Raw genomic sequence first — 24,414 nt, 5'->3', positions numbered from 1 at the left:
ATTGATGCAAAAAATGGATAAGGGCATATCATTTGTTTCTCTAACCATTCCGAAATCGGTTTATCAATTTCACGCTGCTCTGCGGCGGAGAGGGTGGGGGGGACGCTGCGCGACGTGCAATGAATTAGAAGTTGATCTGTCGGCACTATCCTTATCTTCAGGGCAGATGATTTTATTTGGCTTATAATTCCTTACTAAATGTAGTATTTCATCTCGATGTACTCTGTCTTTGGTATGATTTAAATCAAATTCCTCATCATTATAATTCGCTTCCAATAGTGAAGAAAGTGACACAGAGGTTATTGAAAACGAAAAAATTTCAGTTGACAAATTAGTCGGTATTCTCGACACAGCAATTATAGGACTTGAGCAGTGGAACTTTGTAACTGAACAAGAAATTATGTCTGTTTATAGAATTAAAGAGAAAGTATTATCACATAAAATGAAGCAACTTAAACAACTTACATTGAAAGAAATGTTTAATAAAGTAAACAAACAAATATTAAGTTTTTTTTGTAAATTTTGATACCCTTTAGATCATAATTGTTTTTTATTTCATAAATTACGGTTTCATATTTTTAATTTTATAATTTCTGCATGCCATCTTACCTGATTTAAACTGATGATCTATAATCCGGAAAAATCGATAATTTGGAATCACCGAAGTCCCAATGAGTCGGGATTAACGGCTTTTGACTGTACTATATTCAGGTATAACAATATGATGCACTCAAAAAAAATTACCCCGACTAATACTCGGGCATGACATTTTCGAGCACCAGTGATCTTGGGCATGACAGTTAAAAGGTTAAGAATTAAATTATTCTCAGAACAATTTGACAATTCAAATTGGGACAGTCAAACTGCAGACGTTGCAATTGAATCTCTATCATTCTTATCCGTTGATGAATTAGATTTTGAGAAATATTTTTGGATAATATTGAAAAATCTAAGACAAAGCGAATGAAAATAAAAAAATAAAGCAAAATAAGAGCCTTTAGATATAAAAAAGAAAAAATACAAACAAGATTTCTACACGGCCTATGAAGGAACAGAGAAATATGATTGCGCTTGCAAGGCACATCTTTTAGAACTTATAAACATTTCATCAACACGAGTCAAATATTTTGTATTTAGATTTTAATTAAAATTTTTTTCAGAATGTCTTGGTATTCTATATTTATGATTATATAGCTATAAGATACCATTACAGAAAAAAAAATCAAAACAATTGGTTAAAAAATATCTTTAAAACCCACCGTTTCCAAAGAGAGTTGCTCTAAGCAGCATGCTGTCATGTAAGAGGATTAACTGCTTGTGCATACATGAAACACCCATTCTGAAGGACGTAAAAGGGATGTGATAGTGTGCCGCAGCCAAATAAAAAATATTTTTTTCCAAAAAAAATTTTTTTTTTTTTTTTTCCAGTCCTGAACATGTGATACGAGATACCAGTCAGGAATAGTCACAGCTTTTTAAGCAGCAATAGCCATTGCAAGGATTCCAGTCACCACCAGCCTTATGGAGAGGCAGGGTGAAGCACTTTGGGGGGGACTTAAGTCTCTATATAATAGAAAATTATTGATGTTTGATTATTGTTTGTTACATAAGAAGGAATAGTGAATTCTGGATGCTCAGCTAATAATTTGTCAAATTTAGAGTCACCAAATGTACAGATATGCCTAAAGGAAACAAACTAAAAAAATTTGCCGCGCGCCTGTCTTGGAAGTGATAAGGCGACTATTAGGAACGTCAACGAGTAATTCATATTTCTTAAGGAAATCAGTACCCAAAATTGGCTGATTCATATCTGCAGCAACAAATAACCATCTAAAAGTACATCACAAATGGATCTCTTTGGACTTAAGTCCAAAGTAAGACGTTTATTGCCAAACCTGGTGATCTTAGTTCCATTCACAATGAACAAAACCAAATCCTGAGAAGACCTAGAATACTGGGCGTACTTTTGTGGTAATACTGACACATCCATCCTGGTATCGATTAAATATTTTAATTCTGACAAGGGATTGCCCAAAAGTATATGATTCACCCAGCGACTGCTCTCCTTGGCCAGCAAGTGATTTGACATTTCCCATTTTATGAAAGGAACATGGAGATTGACATTTCCTTGCGTGCTTGCGAAAATTTACATGATAGAAACAAAGGTTGTCTGTTTGCCCTTTGTAGAGATTAGTGCATTTGTATGACATATAGTTCCAGTATGAATGCCAGAAATTGCACTATGAGAATTACATCCGAAGGCAGAGATTAACTTACCAACTTGCTTTGTCAGTTGTGCTACCTGAAGTTCCAAACGTGTTGTAGCAGATTTACTTGGTTCAGGGGGTCACGATAGCCATATTCTCATAAGAGTGAAATGCGAGTGCGGTAATCTTATCAGTGACCATAGCTAATTTGCTCAAATCATCATCACTAAGATCAGCAAAAATAAATTCTGTATTATTAGGGGGAGTCTTGCAAGTCACAAAGATCTTAACAAGGTTTTGTCTACGGTATCACCTGCCGGGATGCGAGTCAACAACTCGGAGGGGCGCTGTTCGCCAAGTTCAAGACCTTGCAAAAGAGTACGAATTTTTGACGCTTCACTTTCAGAATGTATTGCAATTAGTCTTTGTTTAAGAGTATATTTTGCAGTAGCAGGAGGTTTTAAAATGATTATAGCTAACAGAATTAATTATATCAAAATCTGCAGCAGCAACAAGATGGTTACATTTTTTTTAAATCCAAAGTCTATTGGAAAGGGAAAACTGCGATTTCTATCTAATGCAGGATTCCAAAAATTTAATTCCAATAATTTCCAAAAAGGTGGTAATTTAACTGAAACATGCTATACCTGTGTAGCTGCTATATTTTCAATTGGAAAATCATCAGTTGAAGTTTTGTTATGTGACGTAACTATTAAATTTACAAAAGATGTATGAATCTAATTGCAAGCACAAAAATATCATCACTAACCCATGGTAAAAAAAGAATAGGAGACATTATGCATCTATAACCATTAAGAATACACAAATATATGAAAAAATATATGAATATTAACAGAATATAAACGATCTATCTTTTAAAAGTGTACTGTAAACATTATCCATAAGGAAAAAAAAACAACTCCAGTGAATACCAAGAACCTGCGATAAAAAATATTTTCTATAAAAAATACACTTCAAAGATATTCTTAGAAATCCAATAACATTTGAAAACGCTTACTTGGATCCTAAAAAACAATCATACGAAAAAATAATTTAATCCTACCTGCATTCAAAAATCCAATAATTAAAAAAGATCATCCAGTTTCAACACCAACATACAAACTGATGAAAATCTTCAAAATATTCTTGAGAATAATTCGTATGAACGTAATACTGCAGTGAAATTACAATATCCATTCAGGTTGCTTAAAAACTTCCTTTAGGAAAACTGCAGCATACTTAATTCAGGTAAGTTCTGGACCAGAAGATTTTATAACTAGAGAGGTGTCTTCCCTACGAAATCATGGGTGAAATCACAACCAGGTTTCAAGGCAGGTATAGCTGCAATGCACAGTGCAATATTGTTGTTTGTGCTTTATGTGATATGGTGATGTTTTATCGCCATTAGACTCTATCAGAAAGGCCTAAGAATCACAAATGTGAAGTTAACAGTTAAAACCAAATTTATTTAACATTTAAAAGAGAAATCACATCTTGCAAGAGGTTAAATATTTAAACCTTAACACATACAAGCTGAGGCCAGACAACTAATAGGCAAAATAAGGTGATAAGTAAGCAGTAAATGTCTTCGAGAAAGTTCAAGTCTTTATCCTCATTCTGTGGTGAGCATATATGAATATTGCAAAACCAAGATGATTTTTGCAACTTACTGCAATGAAGATTTCTGCCATGTTTTCGTGCAGTGTTGTGAGGGCTTCAGTACTGAGTCCTGGAGCATTATCAAGAAGGCGGAGAACATGAAAGCTAATGTTTTGCTGTTCTAAGTAATGTTTTACTTTTTTAACATATGAAATTTTCAAGCCAGTCATTAAAGAGGACATTTGCAGTGTGGTCAATGCTGTTCAGTACACCACGTTATAATTCGAATTTTTGCATTGGACAAATAAAAAGCAAAAATAAGCAATATATTTATCTAACAGTCATAGCAGGGGGGGACTGTTACAAATTTAAAGAATAATACACATCCAATAAGTAAATTTGTCACTGCAACACAATTAAGGTAACTGTGTAACAAGTCTAAACATACGGGTTAAGCCAGGGGTTCTTAGCCTTTTTCCCTGTCTGGGCACTTCTGACAAACACGAAATGCTGGCAGGTGAAAAAGTATAACCATTTTTAATATTTCTTTATTTTATTGCAATCATAAGCAATACCCTACATTAAAAAGGTAACAAAAAATTCAAAATAGTTGCATTTAATGCGATGTTTGGCATTGCATATAGTGTATAGCGGACAGTCGTGGGCGCACAAAAATAGCTTCGCGGGCACGGGGTTAAGCTACCAAGAGAAAGATATATTTTCGTTTAAGCATACTCGTAAGCATAAGGTCCAGAAAATCGCAGCATCACTTGTTGAGGGTTAAATATTATGGTACTACTTGTTAGGGTATGGTTTGGTGAATCTATCATTTCAGACAACATAACTTGAAAATATCCGTTAATTAAAAAAATTCTGCATTGTGTAAATTTCAAATTTAATATCCAAATCAGAATACGGGCAACAACCCTGGTTAGGAGAGTAGGTAGGAAATGAAATCATATTCTAAAATAATCAAATAACACTATTTATTCATTATAAAGCATAGAAATAAGGAAAATTATCTATCTCTCAGAAGGAGGAAATATTTAACATATTTTTGATGTGTAATAGAATGTACAGAAAATGAATCATTTTCACTTATAATCCTTATGAACTATAATTAAATAGCAGTGGTGAATACCAGTGGGTCGGCACGGGAGACAAATTGACACCATCTCCAGGAAAGAAAAGGAATGTGTAGTAAGAGTTTTTTAAAAGATGGTACTTATTGAATTGAGGTTGCCTGCTCCTCGGCTGTTAACAGCAAAACAGGGAGACTTCTCTGTTGAATCCATTAGACTTGTTGACGTTTGCTCCACTAGAAGAGATTCCAAAAGCAGTCTCTCCCTGCAACGAATTCTCTGCACGACTACATCACAGGAACTGGGAACCATCTACAAATCAGTGCTCCTCTTCCAGAGAGGAGTGGACCCTTTGATGAAGCAGGCAGTTGACCCTTCAAGATGGTTGTGCCTGCTGATTCTCACTCCGTAAACCCCGTTGATGCAGGGTATGGAAACTTTTACATAGTAGCATAAGAAATGGGTGGTGCTACATCTTCTTGAAAAAAATAAGTATGTGAAAGGCCCTAAATCCAGCCTTTCAAAATGTCAGGTCAAAAAAACTCGGCAAGGAAAATAACCCTTTCCGGAAATGGTGGCATACATCACCTGTCGGAAATGTACTCCGGAGGCTTAAAAAAACTGCACTTCTAAGTTTAAATTTCAAAGCCAAAAAATCTGTGCCACTTCTACTAAAAATATATGCTTAGTTGTAAATAATTTCTCAACCAATTAATCTAGGCTAAAAAAATATAATTCTGCCAGAAAGGCACACAATTTCTGTACAAAAGTATACAAATTTCAATTAGTTAAATTAATAATTTTAGTTTTTAAATTGAGATAACACTCCAGAAATACTTGAAACACTAGTCTCTTTAGCACGGATCTGAACCCACAAAACATATTTTGAGTTTTCCAAAAATTAACTGCATTAAATTTAAACAAATTAACTTATAAAAATAAATACTAGCAAACGCATAAACTAATTAAACCCTTAATTAATATTATATTACTAATAAGGTATGTAGCTGATAAATAGAATGAATACACATTAAGTAATTAAATTAATTAAGCTATGCAACATTCAAATTATACATAGGGGAAAACATTAACATCAACCATATGGAGCCTGTCTACAAGATTGAACCCAAACTAAGTCGAACTACTAGTACAGTCAAAAGTCGTTAATACGGACTCGTCGGGACTTCGGCGATTCCGGATTATCGATTTTTCCGGATTATAGATCATCAGTTTAAATCTGGTAAGATGGCATGCAGAAATTACAAAATTAAAAATATGAAACCGTAATTTATGAAATAAAGAACAATTATGATCTAAAGGGTATCAAAATTTACAAAAAGAAAAAGCTTAATATTTATTTGTTTACTTTATTAAACATTTCTTTCAATGTAAGTTGCTTTGTTTCATGTGATAATACTTTCTCTTTAATTCTATTAAACAGACATAATTTCTTGTTTAGTTACAAAGTTCCGCTGTTCAAGTCCTATAATTGCTGTGTTGAGAATACCGACTAATTTGTCAATCGAAATTTTTTCGTTTTCAATAACCTCTGGGTCACTTTCTTCACTATCGGAAGCGAATTATAATGACGAGGAACTTGATTTAAATCATATCAAAGACGGAGTACATCGAGATGAAATACTACACTTACTAAGGAATTATAAGCCAAATAAAATAAAAACATCTGCCCTGAAGATAATGATAGTGCTGACAGATCAACTTCCAATCCGTGGCGTGAAATTGATAAACAGATTTCGGATTTCGAAACATACTTTCGCTTTGTAGATATAAATTACATATTACTAAATACATATCAGAAATTCTATTTGACATAATCGAAAGTTCAAGCTTACTTTTATGAAATTGCTCTAACAGTCTGCAAAAAATAATAAGCCCGATCCAATTCGAAGATTAAGGAACAATGCAATCTGCAACATTAACTGAATTAGATAATTTTAGCTTAGCTTATACCGTCCGTTACACATTAAACGCGCATGCGCACAAACATATTCGCAGCCGTAAAGGTCTTACGCGCACTTGTAAACACCTGTGCGCATGCGTGAACGTGACGCATGTGCAGAAAGTTTGTAGCTTTGAGGTCCGGATTATAGATCATTCCGGATTATGGATGTCCGAATTAATGACTTTTGACTGTATTCAGCAGTCTTACATATAGTGTAGCTTTCAAAGACTTCTGCTTTGTTAGCTGGATCTGGAATAGATAGTTTGATCAAGTCTGTCATTTTTTATTGGTTTGAAGGGAAGGTTCTATTTTATGTTAGGGTTTGGTAGTGATTTTGTCTTTGTTCATTTGAGAAGTATTTTTCCAAAGATGTGCTATTTTCATTGATGAACTGGTTGCCACATAATTTATAGATATCTTTTTTGTATTCTGGAATTCTTACTGAAATTTGTTAAGAAAGTTAAGATATATATGTAACTTTCTTCCAATCAGTTCACCAATGAAAGCAGCATATTTTTCGTTAAATATTTTTGTGAGCATCCACACAATATTTGATCAGGTCAAAGCCTTTTGGCTTTCAATCTGCCGGCATAAAAGCAGCCTAAAATTAGAGAAGCGCTTGATTAATAACGAACTTTTTTTCCAACCTTCTATATATCTGGACATCAGTTTAAATTATAATAATTTTGTGGAAACCAATAAAAAGTGACAAACTGGATCAAATCATCCATTTCTAGCTAAAGCAGACAGGCCATCTGCAAAAACACCTTTACTTTTATTTATGTCTAAACATTTAAATGTATTTTACATTAAATTATTTTAATTATCTTGTATTAAACTGAAATTCAAGCATGTAATCAATTTACCAGAAATGGCATTTTTAATATTTATAACAGTTGTGAAATAATAAGTATCAAAATAACCTTATTAACTTATTTTGTGGTATATTTTGAATAGTAGGTTAAATTTCAGTGTGACTGATTACAGAATAGTTAGTTATGAATTGTTTAATGTGAGTAGTACCAAAACAAAGAAATAAGAGTTGGTGAATTTAATGAGAATATAACATATTAGTTTTTTACTACCAAAATGTAAAAAACTGAAAGTTCTTAGTTCACTATTATTCATGTGGCATATTATGGTAGTGCAATGTACAAAATGAACTGATTTATTTTTGCAAATAAATTGGCCTTTTATTTCAGAATTTGGAAATTTAGTTTTTAAATGCCATATTATAATCTTATTTAACAGTGTTATGTAATATACTTTGTATAATTTTCATTTTCTGATTCCAGGTTAATATTGATTGCTTTCACTTAGAAGAGCAAGAAGCTGCTGATGACTGCTATTTAAAATTTCGAGATACTTGTGATAAGATTCGAGGGCATTTTCATTCTATACTTCTTGCCAAAAAAGGAAAAGGGAATGAGGTGGTTATCTAATATTTTATTATAATCTATAATCAGAGTTGGTTTTAAATGATATTTGTTTATTGGGTTTATCAACAGAAATTTGGGCATATAAATTATCCTGTTGATTGGAGATTTTGCAGCAGTCATTGTGTACTTAAATCATGTAGCTGCAAAGCATTTCCAGTAATTATATATGTTGTGTTTTTCTCATAAGTAAAACTGAAATACTTTTGGATGAAATTAGATCATACTAGCTTACTCTTCTTCATACTAATGTGTTTGGGTGTGTCTTTTCATAATTTGTTTATAGGTCATTATCTAATGTAACTTGTACTTTCATGGATTTTTAAGTTTATTATTTCCAATGTTATTGAGGGTAACTTCTTTCTTGTTTTCGTTATTGCCCAACAAAGCTTAAATTTTTATGCATAGAATCATATCATGTAAGAAGATCCATGCCTTTTTGATTTTATGAGTGATTGCCCCTTTTACTGAATTCTTGGTGGACTACCAAAATGAAATGAAATGGTTCTAGCTTTTTGCGCATTAGCTTGGCAAAAATTTAGTTAGCAACGAGTTCACAAATGCTATCCAGAGCCAGGAACAAGTTTGGGACTTTTTTGGGGAGGGTCATGGATAGTCGGATCAAAATAGAGTACAAAAATCAAGGAAAGCCTTTTTACAAAGCACAAAAACAAAATGCATTGAATATTTCCTCAGCAGTGCCTATTTGGTGGATTGTGCTGAAAGACTGATGAATGTCTTATTGTAAGAGTTGCAGATAGAAGTGTGACCCAGAATTAAGCAGGAACGAATGGCATAGTTTGGCGGGGTTCCGGCCACTTTCATTATTTGATGGTAGCCAACTTTCATGGTCGATGGGGTTTTATAGAAGTAATGAAAATACTTTTAAGTTTATTTCAGAACTGAAATTAACCATGATTTAAATGCTTGTTTTATCTGGCAGGTAACCTAAGCTTAAACATCGCCATTACAATCTTGCATTTTACCTTATCTGTCTGTCATTGTTTCTTATTCTCCAAATTCTGACCTGTTTTGCTGTGGAACCAGTAGATCTCTATTCTGAGAGATTCTTCATCAGGATGTTCCATAATGTCAGCAATGTTGACTATTTTAAATACCATCACTTACTGTGATGTGTTTGCAGATTTGGTATGTTGTCAAAAGAGAACGTACAGCATCAAATCCCAAATCCATATATTTAGTATCTGGAATAATCTAATATCTGGCCTTCCAGACCCCCCCCCCCCACACACACCAAAAAAAAATTTTTTTTTTAACAAAGTCTACGAATGGAGAATATAATACTCAACAAAACAAAGGAAATAGGCAGTAAATGTGATTTTTCTTGCATGTCACATTCAAATACCTGCTGACTAGTGAGTGACATCGTTGCCAGTGACAATACATTCACATTGTACTGGCTAGGATCACAATTTCGGCTCTTGAGTTGTGAGGTGTTTAGCATTTTCTTATATAACCTATCTAAGCAATATATGAAGCTATAATACTGCCATCTGTACATTTCATCTTATTAAATTTAAACAGAGAAATTGTGCGATTTGACTAACAAAAAGATCATGCTTTGTATCTGGTGGGATTGTTGTATTATCCACAGAAAAAAGGTAAAACCCTCTACAGTAAGGTGTACAGTGAGATGCCAATTCCTATTGATGCTGCTATCAAGATAAAATGTTGAACTGAGTTCTGGCACAAAAAGGTGATGTTCCATCAAGATAATGCAGAACCATATGTGTCTGCATTTACCGGGTGGACTCTATATGGTCTCGAAAGGGATCTTTTGCTACACCCACCATATAGCCCTGACATCACTCCTTTGGACTTCTACCTTTTTTCATACCTGCAACTACATCTTGCTGGTGCTATCTTCCATTCTGCACAGGACATGCAAATGAAGTTGATCTGTTTTCGGACTCTTGGCCACCAAGTTTATGGGCCGAAGGCTTTGAAAAACTACCAAAACGTTGGCAGAAAATCATAGATTTGGGTTGGGAGGTGATTACTACCTCCTCTAAATGTGCTGCTTTCATGTTTTCCCCTAACTTTATTAAGAATGTTTTTTTTTTTGGCAGAAAACTTTTGTTACAACCAAATGCATAGTATGCTTAACAACAGCAAATGTTGTTGCTCTCGTAAAAAAGAGATCTATGTTAGATCCCTTTGGAAATCAATAATACTCTACTTAAAACCTGCACAGCTGCCTTTTTTTTTCCTCTTTAATTTAAAATTTGATAGTGTCTTGTTTTTCTTTCAATTAGATTTATTTATTGGTCACCTTTTTCAGATGCTAGGTGGTACTTACATGTTAGCACCTTATCAGAAGTTGCCAATAATAAGCAATCTTGTCATTTTCTTGTGCATTCTTTTTGTTGTTTCAACTCTTTTTATAGACAAATCAGGATTTTTTGGTCTTAAACTCAATTTTAAAATGTGTGTTTATGGGATTTTCCTGGAAACAAAAAAAAATCTAGGAAAAAATTTAAATTATCACCCTGAAATTTCTTCAGAAATGAAAAGTAAAAATATGTTTATAACGTTGCGCGCCTCTAACTAGCACGCAACCAAGAGGTGACTGTGAAAGCTTGTATAAACCACAGAGTCTTATAAAGGGTTTAAGTCCCTTTTTATTCAACGTAATAAATTATAATGGCGTCCTCTTGACGCTTACAGACTGTGCCCACTAGGCAGTCAAATAAAAATAAGAACCTGAAAAGAAAGTAAAGACAATATTCTAACTACGAGGCTCTCTAAAATAACTAACTCACCGCGTTTTACAAAAGCCGCAGCTAATTCAGCAGACTTGAAGCTCACTGGAACAATTGCAACTACTTCCCGCCAAGCACATAGGCCGCAACGCGGGGTTCTTCAATTCTCGATAACTACCTCCGCGCTCGCTAAGTAAGAATAACTCTCTCACCGAACTCGTTTCCTTCTATTTAAATCATACTACTTCCGCTGATAATTTGAATGCTTGCGCGTTCTACTCAAATTTACATATTCTGGCATTGGCAGTTCCAGGGGAAAGTAAGGCTTGACAGGAAAGATAGTTTAAACTTAAAATAAATGTTAGTTAAAATAAATATAAACCCTACATTTGCCGCTGCCAGAATTTGGAAAAACTTGGAAGCAGGTCCTACAAACGACCTGTTGTAAGTTTATCTAATTCTGAACTAACTGGCGAGAACCTCGTTTACACACACACAAAAAAAAAAAAAAAAAAAAAAAAACTTATGTAACAATTATACTAAAATTCTGTTGCTCGTTACAAAGCTTTCTTCTTACAGCAACTTTTCCTGGACTTCATCAATCAATCTTGGTCTTTCCTTCCAGCATCTGGAAGGAATAAGTATCAGTATCTTTCTACATACATTATAATTTACACTTTCTTGACACAATAAATTTTTGTTTTTAACGTTTCGTTTTTCTTAGTTATTGCTTACTTCACATTCATTCAATTTTTCAAGCATTAATTTAACTTTACCCTGGCTCTCCACCATGTGTGGTGTCAAACGGGAATATTCGTGTTTTAGTCTTACAACACTTCCCCTAACCACCATGATTTGTTAGAATTCAACAACCAACTAGACACACCTTACTCGACATTCTACAACTCAATGAGCTACTTTAATATTCTTAAAAATTCAAATGTAGGTGGAGAACCCTACAAAACACATTCATTCTAACTTCCCCCTCATTCATCTTTAAACATGCAGGCTTTCGCTCTAAAGCATGACTTTACAGTTTAATACTTAAATTTTGACTTCATTGCTTTTAAGCATTCACTTTTAGCATCTACAATTTTATGCTTCTAGATTAAATTCTACTTTTACATAACATGCAAGTATTTACATACATTTACAAAAGTTTAATACATATGCTTTTTACAATTTACCATAAAATGAATAAGAGAAAATAAATTTTTACTTTACTCATTCTTCGCCAAGCTGGCGGCACTGAAACTAAAATTCTTATTAGTACAAGAATACGAAGTTATTTTTATCTCCGGCCAAATTTTGGCTTTAACATAACAGAATTAGTCTTTCGACCAACAGAAAATGCTTGTTTTTAGCTTTTACACTTAAAGAAAATAATACTTTTGCCTTAGCTAAATAAAGTAAAACAAAACTAAGTCTCAACCGAGACATATTGACTTTCGTCAAAACATAGAACTTCGTACTTATGCATAACATTTCGGAACAAAAGAGAAAAAAAAAATTATAGAAGATTTTAACTTATCTTTGAGTTTTCGATGCTTGAAACTCCGTCATCCGTTTTTGACAAAATTGATCCCAAGTTAGAGGTGTCATGGATGTCAATCTTCTCCTTATTGATCTCCGAGTGTCGTCCCCGTTGCTCTTTCTTTTGCGTCCTCTACATGCTGGCCTCTTGACGGAGTAATCGTCTGGTTGTTGGCCTTTGCATTTCTGCCTGCATTTCGGCTGGTCTTGACGTCCTCCGGTCTGGAGTCCTTCTTGAATTTCTTCTGTTCGTCGTATTTTTGTGCCTCCTGTTGGCGTTTCAGTTTCCGGAACGGCGGCCTTGCTGGCACCTGACTCTGTGGCCGTGTGCGCGTTCTCCTTGATGTGTAATTTCTCCTGCCATCTTTTGTAGGTGGTGTTTTCGTCTTTACCACGGTTTCTTTACCCGGTTCATCTGTATTTTTGTTTTTCTTAAACGCCGGAGTTTGAAAATCCTTTTTTCTTTTTGATACCGACGTCCGGGTTGTAGAAGTGCTAGGTCTCTCTTCAGTTCTCCGTTTCTTGGGTGGTGGAATAGTTGTTGCAGTCTCTGGCCCTTCTATTTCATTTAGACTTGAGTCCTGCAAGAAACTTTTAAGGATTTCAAAATCATTTGGATTATAGTATTTTTTCACCTGGTCGGGACTTGCTTTACAGATTTCCCCTCTCTCGTTTTTAAGATATAAGACTACTCCTTTGATTTCCTGAATTACATAGGGGCCTTCAAACTTTGGAGCTAGCTTTGCCATAAAATTGTCTGGGGCACTTGATAAAGAAAATTTCCGTTTCAATACTTTATCACCAACTTTAAAATCTGCTTCACGGCGTTTTCTATCATAATAAAGTTTCTGCCTATTTCTTGCCGTATCCGAGGTTTTAAGCGCCTGATCAATTAGCTTTTGCACGTCCTTTTGTCTAAATTCCTGCTCTCTTTGTTGCACAAAGAATAATTTATCTAAAGGCGTAATTAACTTTCTGCCTAAAAATAATTCTGCTGGAGTTTTTCCCATAGTATCATGATGTGCCGTTCTTAAAGCATAAGCTAATTCATTTATGTAGCCATCCCAGCGCTTGTGATGTGTGCTAACGTAACTACGAATTATTTTTACTATGTTTTTATTAACTCTTTCTGCTATGTTAGCCTGTGGTCTATACGGAACCATTTTGATATGGCGTATATCAAGTCCATTGCATATGTTTTCAAATATTTGACTAATGAATTGTTTTCCGTTATCGCTAATGACTTTTATCGGTGCACCGTATTTTAAAATGTATCTGTGTAAGAATGCATCTGCGACTGTTTTGGCTGACGCGCGTTTAAGTGGAACAATTTCTATCCATTTTGAAAAATGATCTACTATTACTAAAAGAAAACGATTTTTATTTAACTCGCTCTGGGGGAAGGGACCAAGGAGATCTATGCCTAAAATTTCATTCGGAAATGTAGCGCGAATGCTATTTAAGTACCCGGCCGGGCTGTAATTAATATCATTTATTAACTGACATTGATTGCAGGACCTGACATACGCCGTTACTATTTTGTATAATTGCGGGAAATATACCGCCTCGCGTACCTTTTTTAAAGTCTTTCTGACCCCGAAGTGGCCCGCTGTTTTTTTTCGTGCAACTCCTTCAAAATGCTTAATCGAAGCGAGGCTGGGATGACTGGCTTATACTCAAGATTTTCGTTTGTTGTTTTCGTATAGAATAATAAATTATCTATTATTTCATAGTTTTTTGCTCTATTTCTTATCGCATCGATATCTGTATGCTCAAAGCTTTCGGGGTCTTTCAAATAAGCATAGATATTTCCAAATTCAGGATCAGCTTTCAGTTCAGTAATAACCGTATCTCTAGAATCTAAAATTTTTGAAGTCAACACAGCGCATTTAAGTTCATTCCCTTCATCGTCCAGCTTTATACGAGAAAGTGCGTCAGCTACATTGTTTTCCTTACCCGGTTTATATTTTATTGTGATATTATATTCTTGGAGTTTTAAAGCCCATCTTATTAACCTGGGCGTTAGGTTTTTTCCCGAGTAAAGTCTACCAACAGCCGCATGATCCGAAAAGACTGTTACTGGCGATTTGCCGAAATAAACTCAAAATTTGTGTACAGCCATTAATACGGCTAATGTTTCTCTTTCTGTAGCTGTATAATTCCTTTGTGTTTGATTCAATGTTTTACTAAAAAATGCCAGCGGATGGTTATTTTGCATAAGAACCGCACCCACCGCATAGTCTGATGCATCTGCCGCAATTTCCAGGTTTTCATCCCCCTCAGGGAATTTTAAAACAGGGGCATTAATAAGCGCTTCTTTTAATCTTTCAAAAGCTGTGTTAGCTTCAGCTGTCCACGTAAATTTACTCTTTTTTCTTTTGATTACTAAGAGTGGTTCAACAATATTAGCGAAATCTTTTATGAAAGATCGATAGTAAGAACATAGTCCAAGGAAAGACGAAAGTTTCTTGGCGGTGTTGGGCGGTGGGAAATTCTTAATAGCTTTTATTTTTGAATCTTGCGTTTCTATACCCTTTTGCGAAATTTTATAACCGAGATATTTAAGTTCTTTAGTTGCGAACTTGCATTTTGAGGCGTTAATTGTAAGACCGGCCTCTTTTAATAATTTAAAAACTTGTTCGAGGTCATTAATGTGTTGTTCCAACGTACTACTCGTTATAATTATATCATCTAGATAAATTAAGGTTGATTTTCCTAGGACAGGCTTTAGAACAATGTCCATAGCTCTCTGGAATGTTGATGGGGCCCCACACAACCCAAAAGGCATGCGTAAAAATGCATAAGTGCCCGATTTTGTTATAAACGCGGTTTTATGTATATCTTCGGGTCTCATAGCTATTTGATAGTAGCCAGACGTTAAGTCCAAAGTAGACACATATCTCATCGATTTGATCTGTCTAATGATCTCGTCTATAACCGGCAAAGGGTAAACTGGAAATTTAGTTATGCTATTTAGTTTTCTATAATCGATAGCAAACCTCCAAGCCCTTTTATCCGAAGGAGGAAACTCGTTCTTTTTCCTACATAGTACGACTGGATTCGCGTATTCACTATTTATGGGCGTTATTATTTTATTCTTTAACATCTCCTGAATATGTTCTTCGATGATTAAGTCTTTTTGTTTATCATAGCGATACGGTTTAGTCCTACAAGGTTTTTCGACATTTAATTGAATCTTGTGAGTCACGATCTGACAGTTTCCCGGTTTTTCTGAAAACAAATGAGAAAAATTACTCACCACTTGCTGTATTGCTTTACTTTCCTGGTCATTCAGATGGCTAAGGTCCAATTCAGGTGTCTCCGCAGGTTCCACCACCCTCTGGTTCATCTCCAGCACCACGGAACTATCTTGAAAATTTAATTTGGCCCTCGCGGCCCTTAAAAAGTCCATACCTAAAATAAGAGAGTGTTGGAGGTCTTTCACCACAAAAATTAATACTTTGAGATTTTCCTCTTTTATCTGTAAGTTTAATGATACTTTCCCGATGCAGTGACATGTTTTTCCTTGCGCCGCTATAATTTCCGTATTTCTGGTTTTAAAGAGTCGTATCCTAAAAAAATTCTTTTTGAAGAACTTTTCACTCATGAAATTTCCTTCTGCCCCTGTATCGATGAGGGCTTCTACTGGTACATCGCCAACCAGGACTTGTATAATTGGTAGCTGTGAGTTTTTTACGATGACTGTATTTAGATGTCTATTTGAGGGTTTTTCTAAAACTTCCGGGGTCTGGACCCTCCCTTTCACAGGCCCCTCTAGTCGTTTAAAGCTTTCCTTTCAATCTGTGTCTTCTGGGTACGTGGATGCTTATTTTCAAATTTTCTTTTTTGGGCCTTGACCTTCGAGTTTCGATGCGTTAGCTTGATAGTTCTTTCCCCCATATGAGCGATTTCCATTTCTGTTTCCTCCTTCCTTCTGGTACTTTGAGAATATGTTTCCCCTCTCGCTCTTTCCGCTATTCTGCGATTTTGAAATTTCACCGCGAATTCGAAAAGTTCCTGCAATGTGGTTGGGTTTCTAATTTCAAAGTAGTCTTGGACAGCGGGTAACAATCTTGGTAATATTATTTCAATTATCTCCGCATCGGGTTTTTTCCCATACAACATATCCGTTAGTTTGATTTTTCGTAAAATAAAGTCCGTCAATTGTGCTGTATCCCGTTGATAGAAACTATATAGCTCGGCTTCCAGCCGTGCGCGATCTTTCACCATGGGGAAGGCCTTTACTAACGATTTTTTGAAATTTTCAAATGTATACGTCGGGCTTCCAAATTCACCTAGAAGAAATTTGCCTATATTTTTCCACCATAGCGCGGCCTGTCCTCTTAGAGCTGATGTGGCGATGGCAACTTTTTGTCTTTCAGGCACAGGGTAGAGCTGAAAGTGGTTTTCTATACCTTCTAAAAATACAGACACCGAATTTTTTCCGTCGAAATAGACATTTGGCTTGATTGATGCTCTCAAAGTCTGGACCAGGTATCCAAATCCTTTTAACTGCGTTGTCATTTCTTGGTGTTGTCCAGCGGCTTCCATCCAGTTTTCGGCCATTTCAGTTCGATAAGTGTTCGGGCGCCAATATAACGTTGCGCGCCTCTAACTAGCACACAACCAAGAGGTGACTGTGAAAGCTTGTATAAACCACAGAGTCTTATAAAGGGTTTAAGTCCCTTTTTATTCAACGTAATAAATTACAATGGCGTCCTCTTGACGCTTACAGACTGTGCCCACTAGGCAGTCAAATAAAAATAAGAACCTGAAAAGAAAGTAAAGACAATATTCTAACTACGAGGCTCTCTAAAATAACTAACTCACCGCATTTTACAAAAGCCGCAGCTAATTCAGCAGACTTGAAGCTCACTGGAACAATTGCAACTACTTCCCGCCAAGCACATAGGCCGCAACGCGGGGTTCTTCAATTCTCGATAACTACCTCCGCGCTCGCTAAGTAAGAATAACTCTCTCACCGAACTCGTTTCCTTCTATTTAAATCATACTACTTCTGCTGATAATTTGAATGCTTGCGCGTTCTACTCAAATTTACATATTCTGGCATTGGCAGTTCCAGGGGAAAGTAAGGCTTGACAGGAAAGATAGTTTAAACTTAAAATAAATGTTAGTTAAAATAAATATAAACCCTACATGCTTTTAAATAGTTTTAAAGATTGATTTTCACATTAACTACCTAATTAAAATATAAAGTATGTAATAAATATTTTTTGCAATCATGAGTCATTAGTTTTTATTTTTTATTTATTTATTTTATTTATTTATTTATTTATTTATTTTTATTGTCTAGTTGTGCTGAAGTGTTTGTGATAATATTTAAAGTACCAAAAACTTAAATTTAAACTGCGCAAAATCTAACTTTAAACTGGTGTTAGTTTTATTAAAAAAGGCTATTCATTTTGAAAGTGACTGATGTGTGAGTACAGTGAAAAGTCGTTAATCCGGACTCGTCGGGACTTCGGCGATTCCGGATTATAGATCATCAGTTTAAATCTCGTAAGATGGCATGCAGAAATTATAAAATTAAAAATATGAAACCGTAATTTATGAAATAAAAAACAATTATGATCTAAAGGGTATCAAAATTTACAAAAAAAAGCTTAATATTTATTTGTTTACTTTATTAAACATTTCTTTCAATGTAAGTTGTTTAAGTTGCTTCGTTTTATGTGATAATATTTTCTCTTTAATTCTATAAACAGACATAATTTCTTGTTCAGTTACAAAGTTCCGCTGTTCAAGTCCCGTTAATTGCTGTGCCGAGAATACCGACTAACTTGTCAATCGAAATTTTTTCGTTTTCACTAACCTCTCTGTCACATTCTTCATGTCTTTATCCATTTTTTGCAGCAATTCCACTTTTTGTTTGTTGGACATCGAAACATACTTTTGTTTTGTAGATCCTTTGGAAGTTCCAGCATCGGAAATTCTATTTGACATAATCGAAAGTTCAAGTTTACTTTTATAAAATTGCTCTTACAGTCTGCAAAAAAATAATAAGCGGGATCCAATTCGAAAATTAAGGAACAATGCAATCATTAACATTAACTGAAATAGATAATTAGATAATTTTAGCTTACACCGTCCGTTAGACATTAAACGCGCAGGCGAAAACGTATTCTGCACTTGCGCACACGCATATGCGCAGTAGTCAAGGTCTTACGCGCACGCGTAAAACGCCTGTGCACATGTGCCAACGTGGCGCATGCGCAGAAAGTTTTTAGCTTTGAGGTCCGGATTATGGGTGTCCGAATTAATGACTTTTGACTGTATCTATTCTTCAGACAGTAAAAGTTTTTGCCCTAGAATTATTTCTAGAAAATACTTTTGCATCTTAAAAAGAAGAAATCTCCCCAAAAATGTATGGGTTTTTCTATATAAATGGAAATTTGCTTAATTATTAATTTCAAATTATGTTGATTCTCTACCATGCATATAAAATTTAGCTTCTACATGCATTTGAATTCTTCTTTCTTTGATTTAATATACAAACTAAAACTGTAATATTCTAATTGTAAATTATTTACTACTTCAAAGTTCATTTCTCTTAAAATATTTTCATATACTGATATTTAAAATTTAGTACAGTGTTGTTTGTGTTATTTATTTATAATTTTTTTTTATTTATTTTAGCATAGCATTGCAAAACATAGAGCAGATATTTGCATGTTAATAATGCGATTGAAAAAGTTGAATCGTTTAGACAAACACCAGTGGAAGAAATCTCGAGATGCAGTAAATGAGGTATTTTGATATAGTTTTATGTAGTTAAATCACATTATATCTTAAAGTTTAAAATTGTTTTACAAAGTAATATAAAGCAAAGTTGAGTAATTTGGTTTGCCTGGCTTTGTATTATGTGTTACAATTACAGATTCTAAGTTTGGAATAAAATTTCATGTTGACATCAATATTAAACTTTCTGTGCTTGTATTTTTAATTAACCATTGCAATGTCATTTTTTTTATCAGTTTATATTTAAAGTAAGTGACTATGTATTGTATATATTAGAAAGTAATATTTTTTAACTAATTTCAACTGTTGACTTTAATGTATTATTATTTTTAGTTATGAGATACCTGTTTCTGTAATGCTAAGAAATATAACACCTTTTTTATTTTATTTATTGCATTTTAGCGAAAGCAAAAAGTAGATGCTCTAAACTTACAGTTTCAGAATCTTCTGTATGAAGTTACTCATCTCCAAAAGGAAGTAACAAAATGCTTAGAATTCAGGTAAATTTCTCAATTTTGGTGTGGAATCGTCATATTTTTAGCTGATGATCTGTTAGGACTTTGATGTGTTATTAGCAGATGTTATAAATTTTGAAAATTTACATTGTTATTCTTTATCAGATTCTTAAATACTTGTCTCCCGAAGATAAATTTAATTATTTAAAACTAAATAATAAAAACTTAGTTATACCTTGTAATTCTAGTTAGTAAGTCCATAAGTATTATGTAGATAATGTTGTGCTTACAAATGCTTTTTTGTAAAGTTAAAGAAGTATTCTTTATTAGTAGGATATTTTTTCACATCTGTGATTTATTTTTTATGCTAAAGTCGGGTTTCTTACTATAGCGTTTGGAATTTTTTTTAGAATTAATGTGTTTAATAGGTCCCCTCTCCAATGCTATACATATACATAATGTTTAGGTAAAAGTTGTTAAAATGTATTGTTACGTTTTTTTCTCTTCCTATTCTTCTGACACCAGTTGTTGCTTTATTTCCTTCCTTCACGTTCGTACAGGGTTCGTGTGGATTTGGAGTAACACTTGATGAAGTATCGAAACACACTTTATTGGCCGATATTAATCAGGACAGCCTCTAATAACATTTTTTACATGCATCGTAGATCTACTATAAACACGCTGGAACAATCAGCGACGCAGCCTTCACACTGTCAGGCAATAACTGTGGAAACAGCCTCACTGCAAAGCACCAGAGTACAGCTCCCGACTCTGCTCAGTCGTTCTCGGAACTCCATGTACTCTTGAGACTCTCCACGTTACAACTTGCGATGCTCTCGACGGTACACTAGAGTACAGCTCCCGACTCCTCGGTTCACTCGTTCCCGGAGCTCAACACTCTCTAAGCTCAAATTCGCCAATGCACTAACTCGTGATACATTAAGAAACTTTTGGTGCACTCGACAACCAACTCGGCACTAGACTTCAAGACACTCGCTCACTGACTGACTATTAACTCGATGGACTCTCACTAACTCCGCATACCAGCAGGGTTTATATAGGTTTTGGCTTGTGTTCGAGAACATTGTGGGCCAAACCAGTAAGAATTCATTCCAGAAGGTTCTCCATCCGTCTACTGCACATCGCCGATTTTGTTGCCAAATGGACGATTTCTCGCCAAATATGGCAACCTTTCCTTCTCTTGCCATTTTCTGGCAACCCTAAAACTGCTTTGCGGGGAAGCCATCTTACCGCGCCTTTACATTTCGTAACACTATGAATGAAAATAATATGCATGGACGTATTAGCATATTCATGTTTTTTTGTCATTGTCTCGCAGAAAAGCACCATTTTTGTCTTTCTAACTGCTAAAAAACTAACCTCGTAAAAAAGTAAGTATAAATGTGAAAGATATATAATCAAAACTCCAGCAGTACTTATGTATTGACACAACCACCTTGGTGTAGTTTGGTGATTTTTTGTACAAGAAAATGTAAAAGTTACTTATTAGGAGCTTTTGTGACTTTTTTAAAAGATTCCCAATTTATCAATATTTATCATAAGTTTTCAAACATTATCAATATACTTTAGCAATTTAAAGTACAAATTTTAATTATTAGATTAGATATATTTAAAAAATAAAACATTTACATTCTTTTTTGCAAGTCCATGGTGTTTCATTTTTGCTTAAAAGGAATGTTAGAGTATTGCAGACTTGGCATCGCACAAACCTCAGAAACTTCAGCTGTCTACCAAACACATCTCATTAACATTCCCGTTAGAGATTTTGTAGCAAAATTCTGTATTCCTATAGAAATTTTACCGAAATTTCTTCCATTGTTGGCAACTTCCACAACTGCTTAATTTAAAATTATGTTTAAGGCCAAAAATATCACAATTTGCTTATAAAAAGCACTGGAACATAGAATACACCATAAAGAATGCATCCAAAAATCGTTATGTTACTTGACATGCTCATAACAATTCTTAGAGGATGAGCATGGTTGCCTGAAGAATGGCTATGTGCATGGTTGTCAGAGTTTGACATATTCTGAAAAGTTGTCTTCAACTAAGATGCATGTAATAACTCATAAGTACCATTCCAGTTTAGGAATCAGGGTTTGTATTGTTCTTAAAAGTTATTAAGAGTGATTTCTGTGGTGATTCGTTTTTTAATTCAAAAATGATAATAAAAAAAGTGCAAGGATGCCTTTTGTCAAGTTCTAAATTTACTTGCTCTAAAACGAGGCTGTATTATTATTTAAGATGTGATGGAAATTTTTTTAAGTTATTTTCATGGGAGATTAGTAATCTGCCAGCTTTCATGTAATTTCTACATATTTGCAATCCAACAAACTATAGCAGTATTTAACCATTTAACTGTTTCATTTTCCTACCATATTGTGATCAAAAATAAGGATATTCTTTTTAAACAATTTTGTATTCTAATTGATTATATGAATTCAAATCAGTTGTCAAAACTGTTACAAGTGTTGCATTTATTAATTTAAGATAATTTTTAATTACTGCAAAATTAAGGCATTTTTACTTAAAGTTGGCTTTTTCTCACAAAACTGCAGAACTGGAAAGAACACTTTACAGGTGATAAATGTGAAAGAAGTGAATTCTCTGAAAAATAATTGCGGCAGTGGTGGAGGAGGATTACTAGTATCCATTTCTTAAAAGCTCCAGACCTGAACGAGATAATCTGAATTTTCCATTTCCTCATCATCACAAGAGAATTCTGATAAAGAACTTTCAGGACTACCAGAATCATTTGTAGAAAATTCAGATTCGCTATCTTATCCAATATCAGAATTATATTTGTTATGAACCATTCACTGTCACCCATCCTTCTTTATTTCAGGATAAAATTGGGAAGTAATACTATTCACAAAGCTTAATACACTGAACACATGCAAACAAACTTGCTGAATTTCTTCCCCTAATGAAAAGTGGTGAACCTATCCTTGAACTGATTTTACAATCCATTCTCTCCTGGACACTGACATCTATTAGAAACACTGCTAAGTAAAAAGTGGGGAAAAAGCCAGGAAAACTCAGTGGATTGGTGTAGGAAAATACACTGCACGAGTTGTCTACGCGCAAATAAAAAAGTCCCTTTTCGCGGCACCCAAACGTCGTTCGAGCAAAACAGTTTAGTGGTTAATGAATAGAAATGGCACATATAAAATGCAATTTAGCGTTCAAAATTAAAATGCCAGCAAACCATTAGAAAGTTTGAGAAATGTCATTGAGAATGATACATTACATTGTCAAAATTTCAAAAGGTTGGGATACAGCTGAGAAAAGATGATCATATTCATGTCCAACTATAATTTTTATCTTGATGTCACTTTTCCAGTCTTTATACACTACCTGACATTGAAAATGCAACACCAAGGAGAAATGGTCAGAAAGTGATGAAACTCGGCAAACAAAGAGAGACACAAATGAACAATAAATTATCTTTATTTCGAAATGGTGTGCATAATACAGAGCAAGAACCACATCAGCTCATAGGTTGTAGGGCCACCTTGGATGATGATACACAAAGCAACATGTCTAGGTACAGAGTCACTGAGACTATGGATGGTGTCCTGAGGAATAACTTTCTATTCCTTCTCAGTCATTTGCCATATTTCATCTTCTGAATGCAGCAATGGCAAGGTCAGCAAATGGCATCCAATCACATCCCAAATGTGTTTAATTGGTGAGAGATCAGGAGAGAATGGTGGCGAGGGAAGCATTTGTACACCTCGCAGAGCACATTGGCTGATGCGAGTAGTGTGATGTCAGCATTATCCTGCTGTTGAAAGGCAACTGGGCACTCCCTGAAGGTAGAGAGGTGTCACTGGCTGCACCACATCATCCACGTATCGTTAGGCTGTCATAGTGCCCTGAATAGGAACTAAAAGTGACTTTGAATTGTATGCAATTACACCCCAAACCATGATGCCCTGTTGTTGCACAGCTTGTGTTTCACGGTTGCTGCCGAATCGGACCTGTTTCCACATTGATGCCACACTTGTACACGGAGACTATCATTGGAGAAACAGAAGTAATACTCATCTGAGAATACGACCTGATGACATTCCCTCGTCCACATTGCTTGAGCCCGACGGCCCTGAATATGAAATAGAAGTGACCTTGAATCGTATGCAATTGTGCCCCAAATCACCATGCCGTGTTGTTGCACAGTGGGCATTCCACAGTTTCTGCCGGAGTGGGCCTCTTTTCACATCAACACCACATTCGTTCATGGAGACTATCATTGGGGAAATAGAAGTATGACTCATCTGAGAACGTGACCCGGTGCCATTCCGTCGTCCACACCACTTGAGCTCGGCACTATTGGAAACATTTGCATTAATGATGTGGGGTCAATGGCAGTCTTCTTTCTTTACAGATGCCGCAAGTGCAGGCCACTAGCCGCCAATCGATGGGAAATTGTTCTGGCTGATATGGGAACATCCAGGGTGTCTTGAATATGCTGCAGAATGTAGGTAGAAGTGGCTTGCGTGTGCGCCACCTCTTGTCAGCAGATGCATCGATCCATGCATGCTTATGTCACTCTGGTTGCACCGGCAACCCTCAAACTTAAGACATTTCATTGTTCCAAACTTCATCACCACAGCCACAGGTCCAGGTGTGTGTC

The 24,414-nt window shown here is 35.0% G+C and overlaps 1 protein-coding gene across 1 annotated transcript in view; it reads left to right on the top strand.

Annotated features, from left to right (window-relative positions):
- The window catches only part of thoc5 (THO complex subunit 5), a 93,773-nt gene that overhangs the window by 11,520 nt on the left and 57,839 nt on the right, over positions 1-24,414 (top strand). Inside the window, exons 2-4 of the mRNA XM_035372280.2 lie at positions 8,147-8,281; positions 19,201-19,311; positions 19,705-19,802. Of these exons, the coding sequence (XP_035228171.1) occupies positions 8,147-8,281; positions 19,201-19,311; positions 19,705-19,802 (344 nt within the window). The remainder of the gene's footprint in view (positions 1-8,146; positions 8,282-19,200; positions 19,312-19,704; positions 19,803-24,414) is intronic.

Source organism: Stegodyphus dumicola, chromosome 5 (assembly GCF_044657685.1).
Source record: "Stegodyphus dumicola isolate Sdum_Otavi_A_Nest chromosome 5, ASM4465768v1".
NCBI lineage: Eukaryota > Metazoa > Arthropoda > Arachnida > Araneae > Eresidae > Stegodyphus > Stegodyphus dumicola.
The sequence above is the reverse complement of the archived record's forward strand: the minus strand, read 5'-3'. Positions and strand labels throughout refer to the sequence as shown.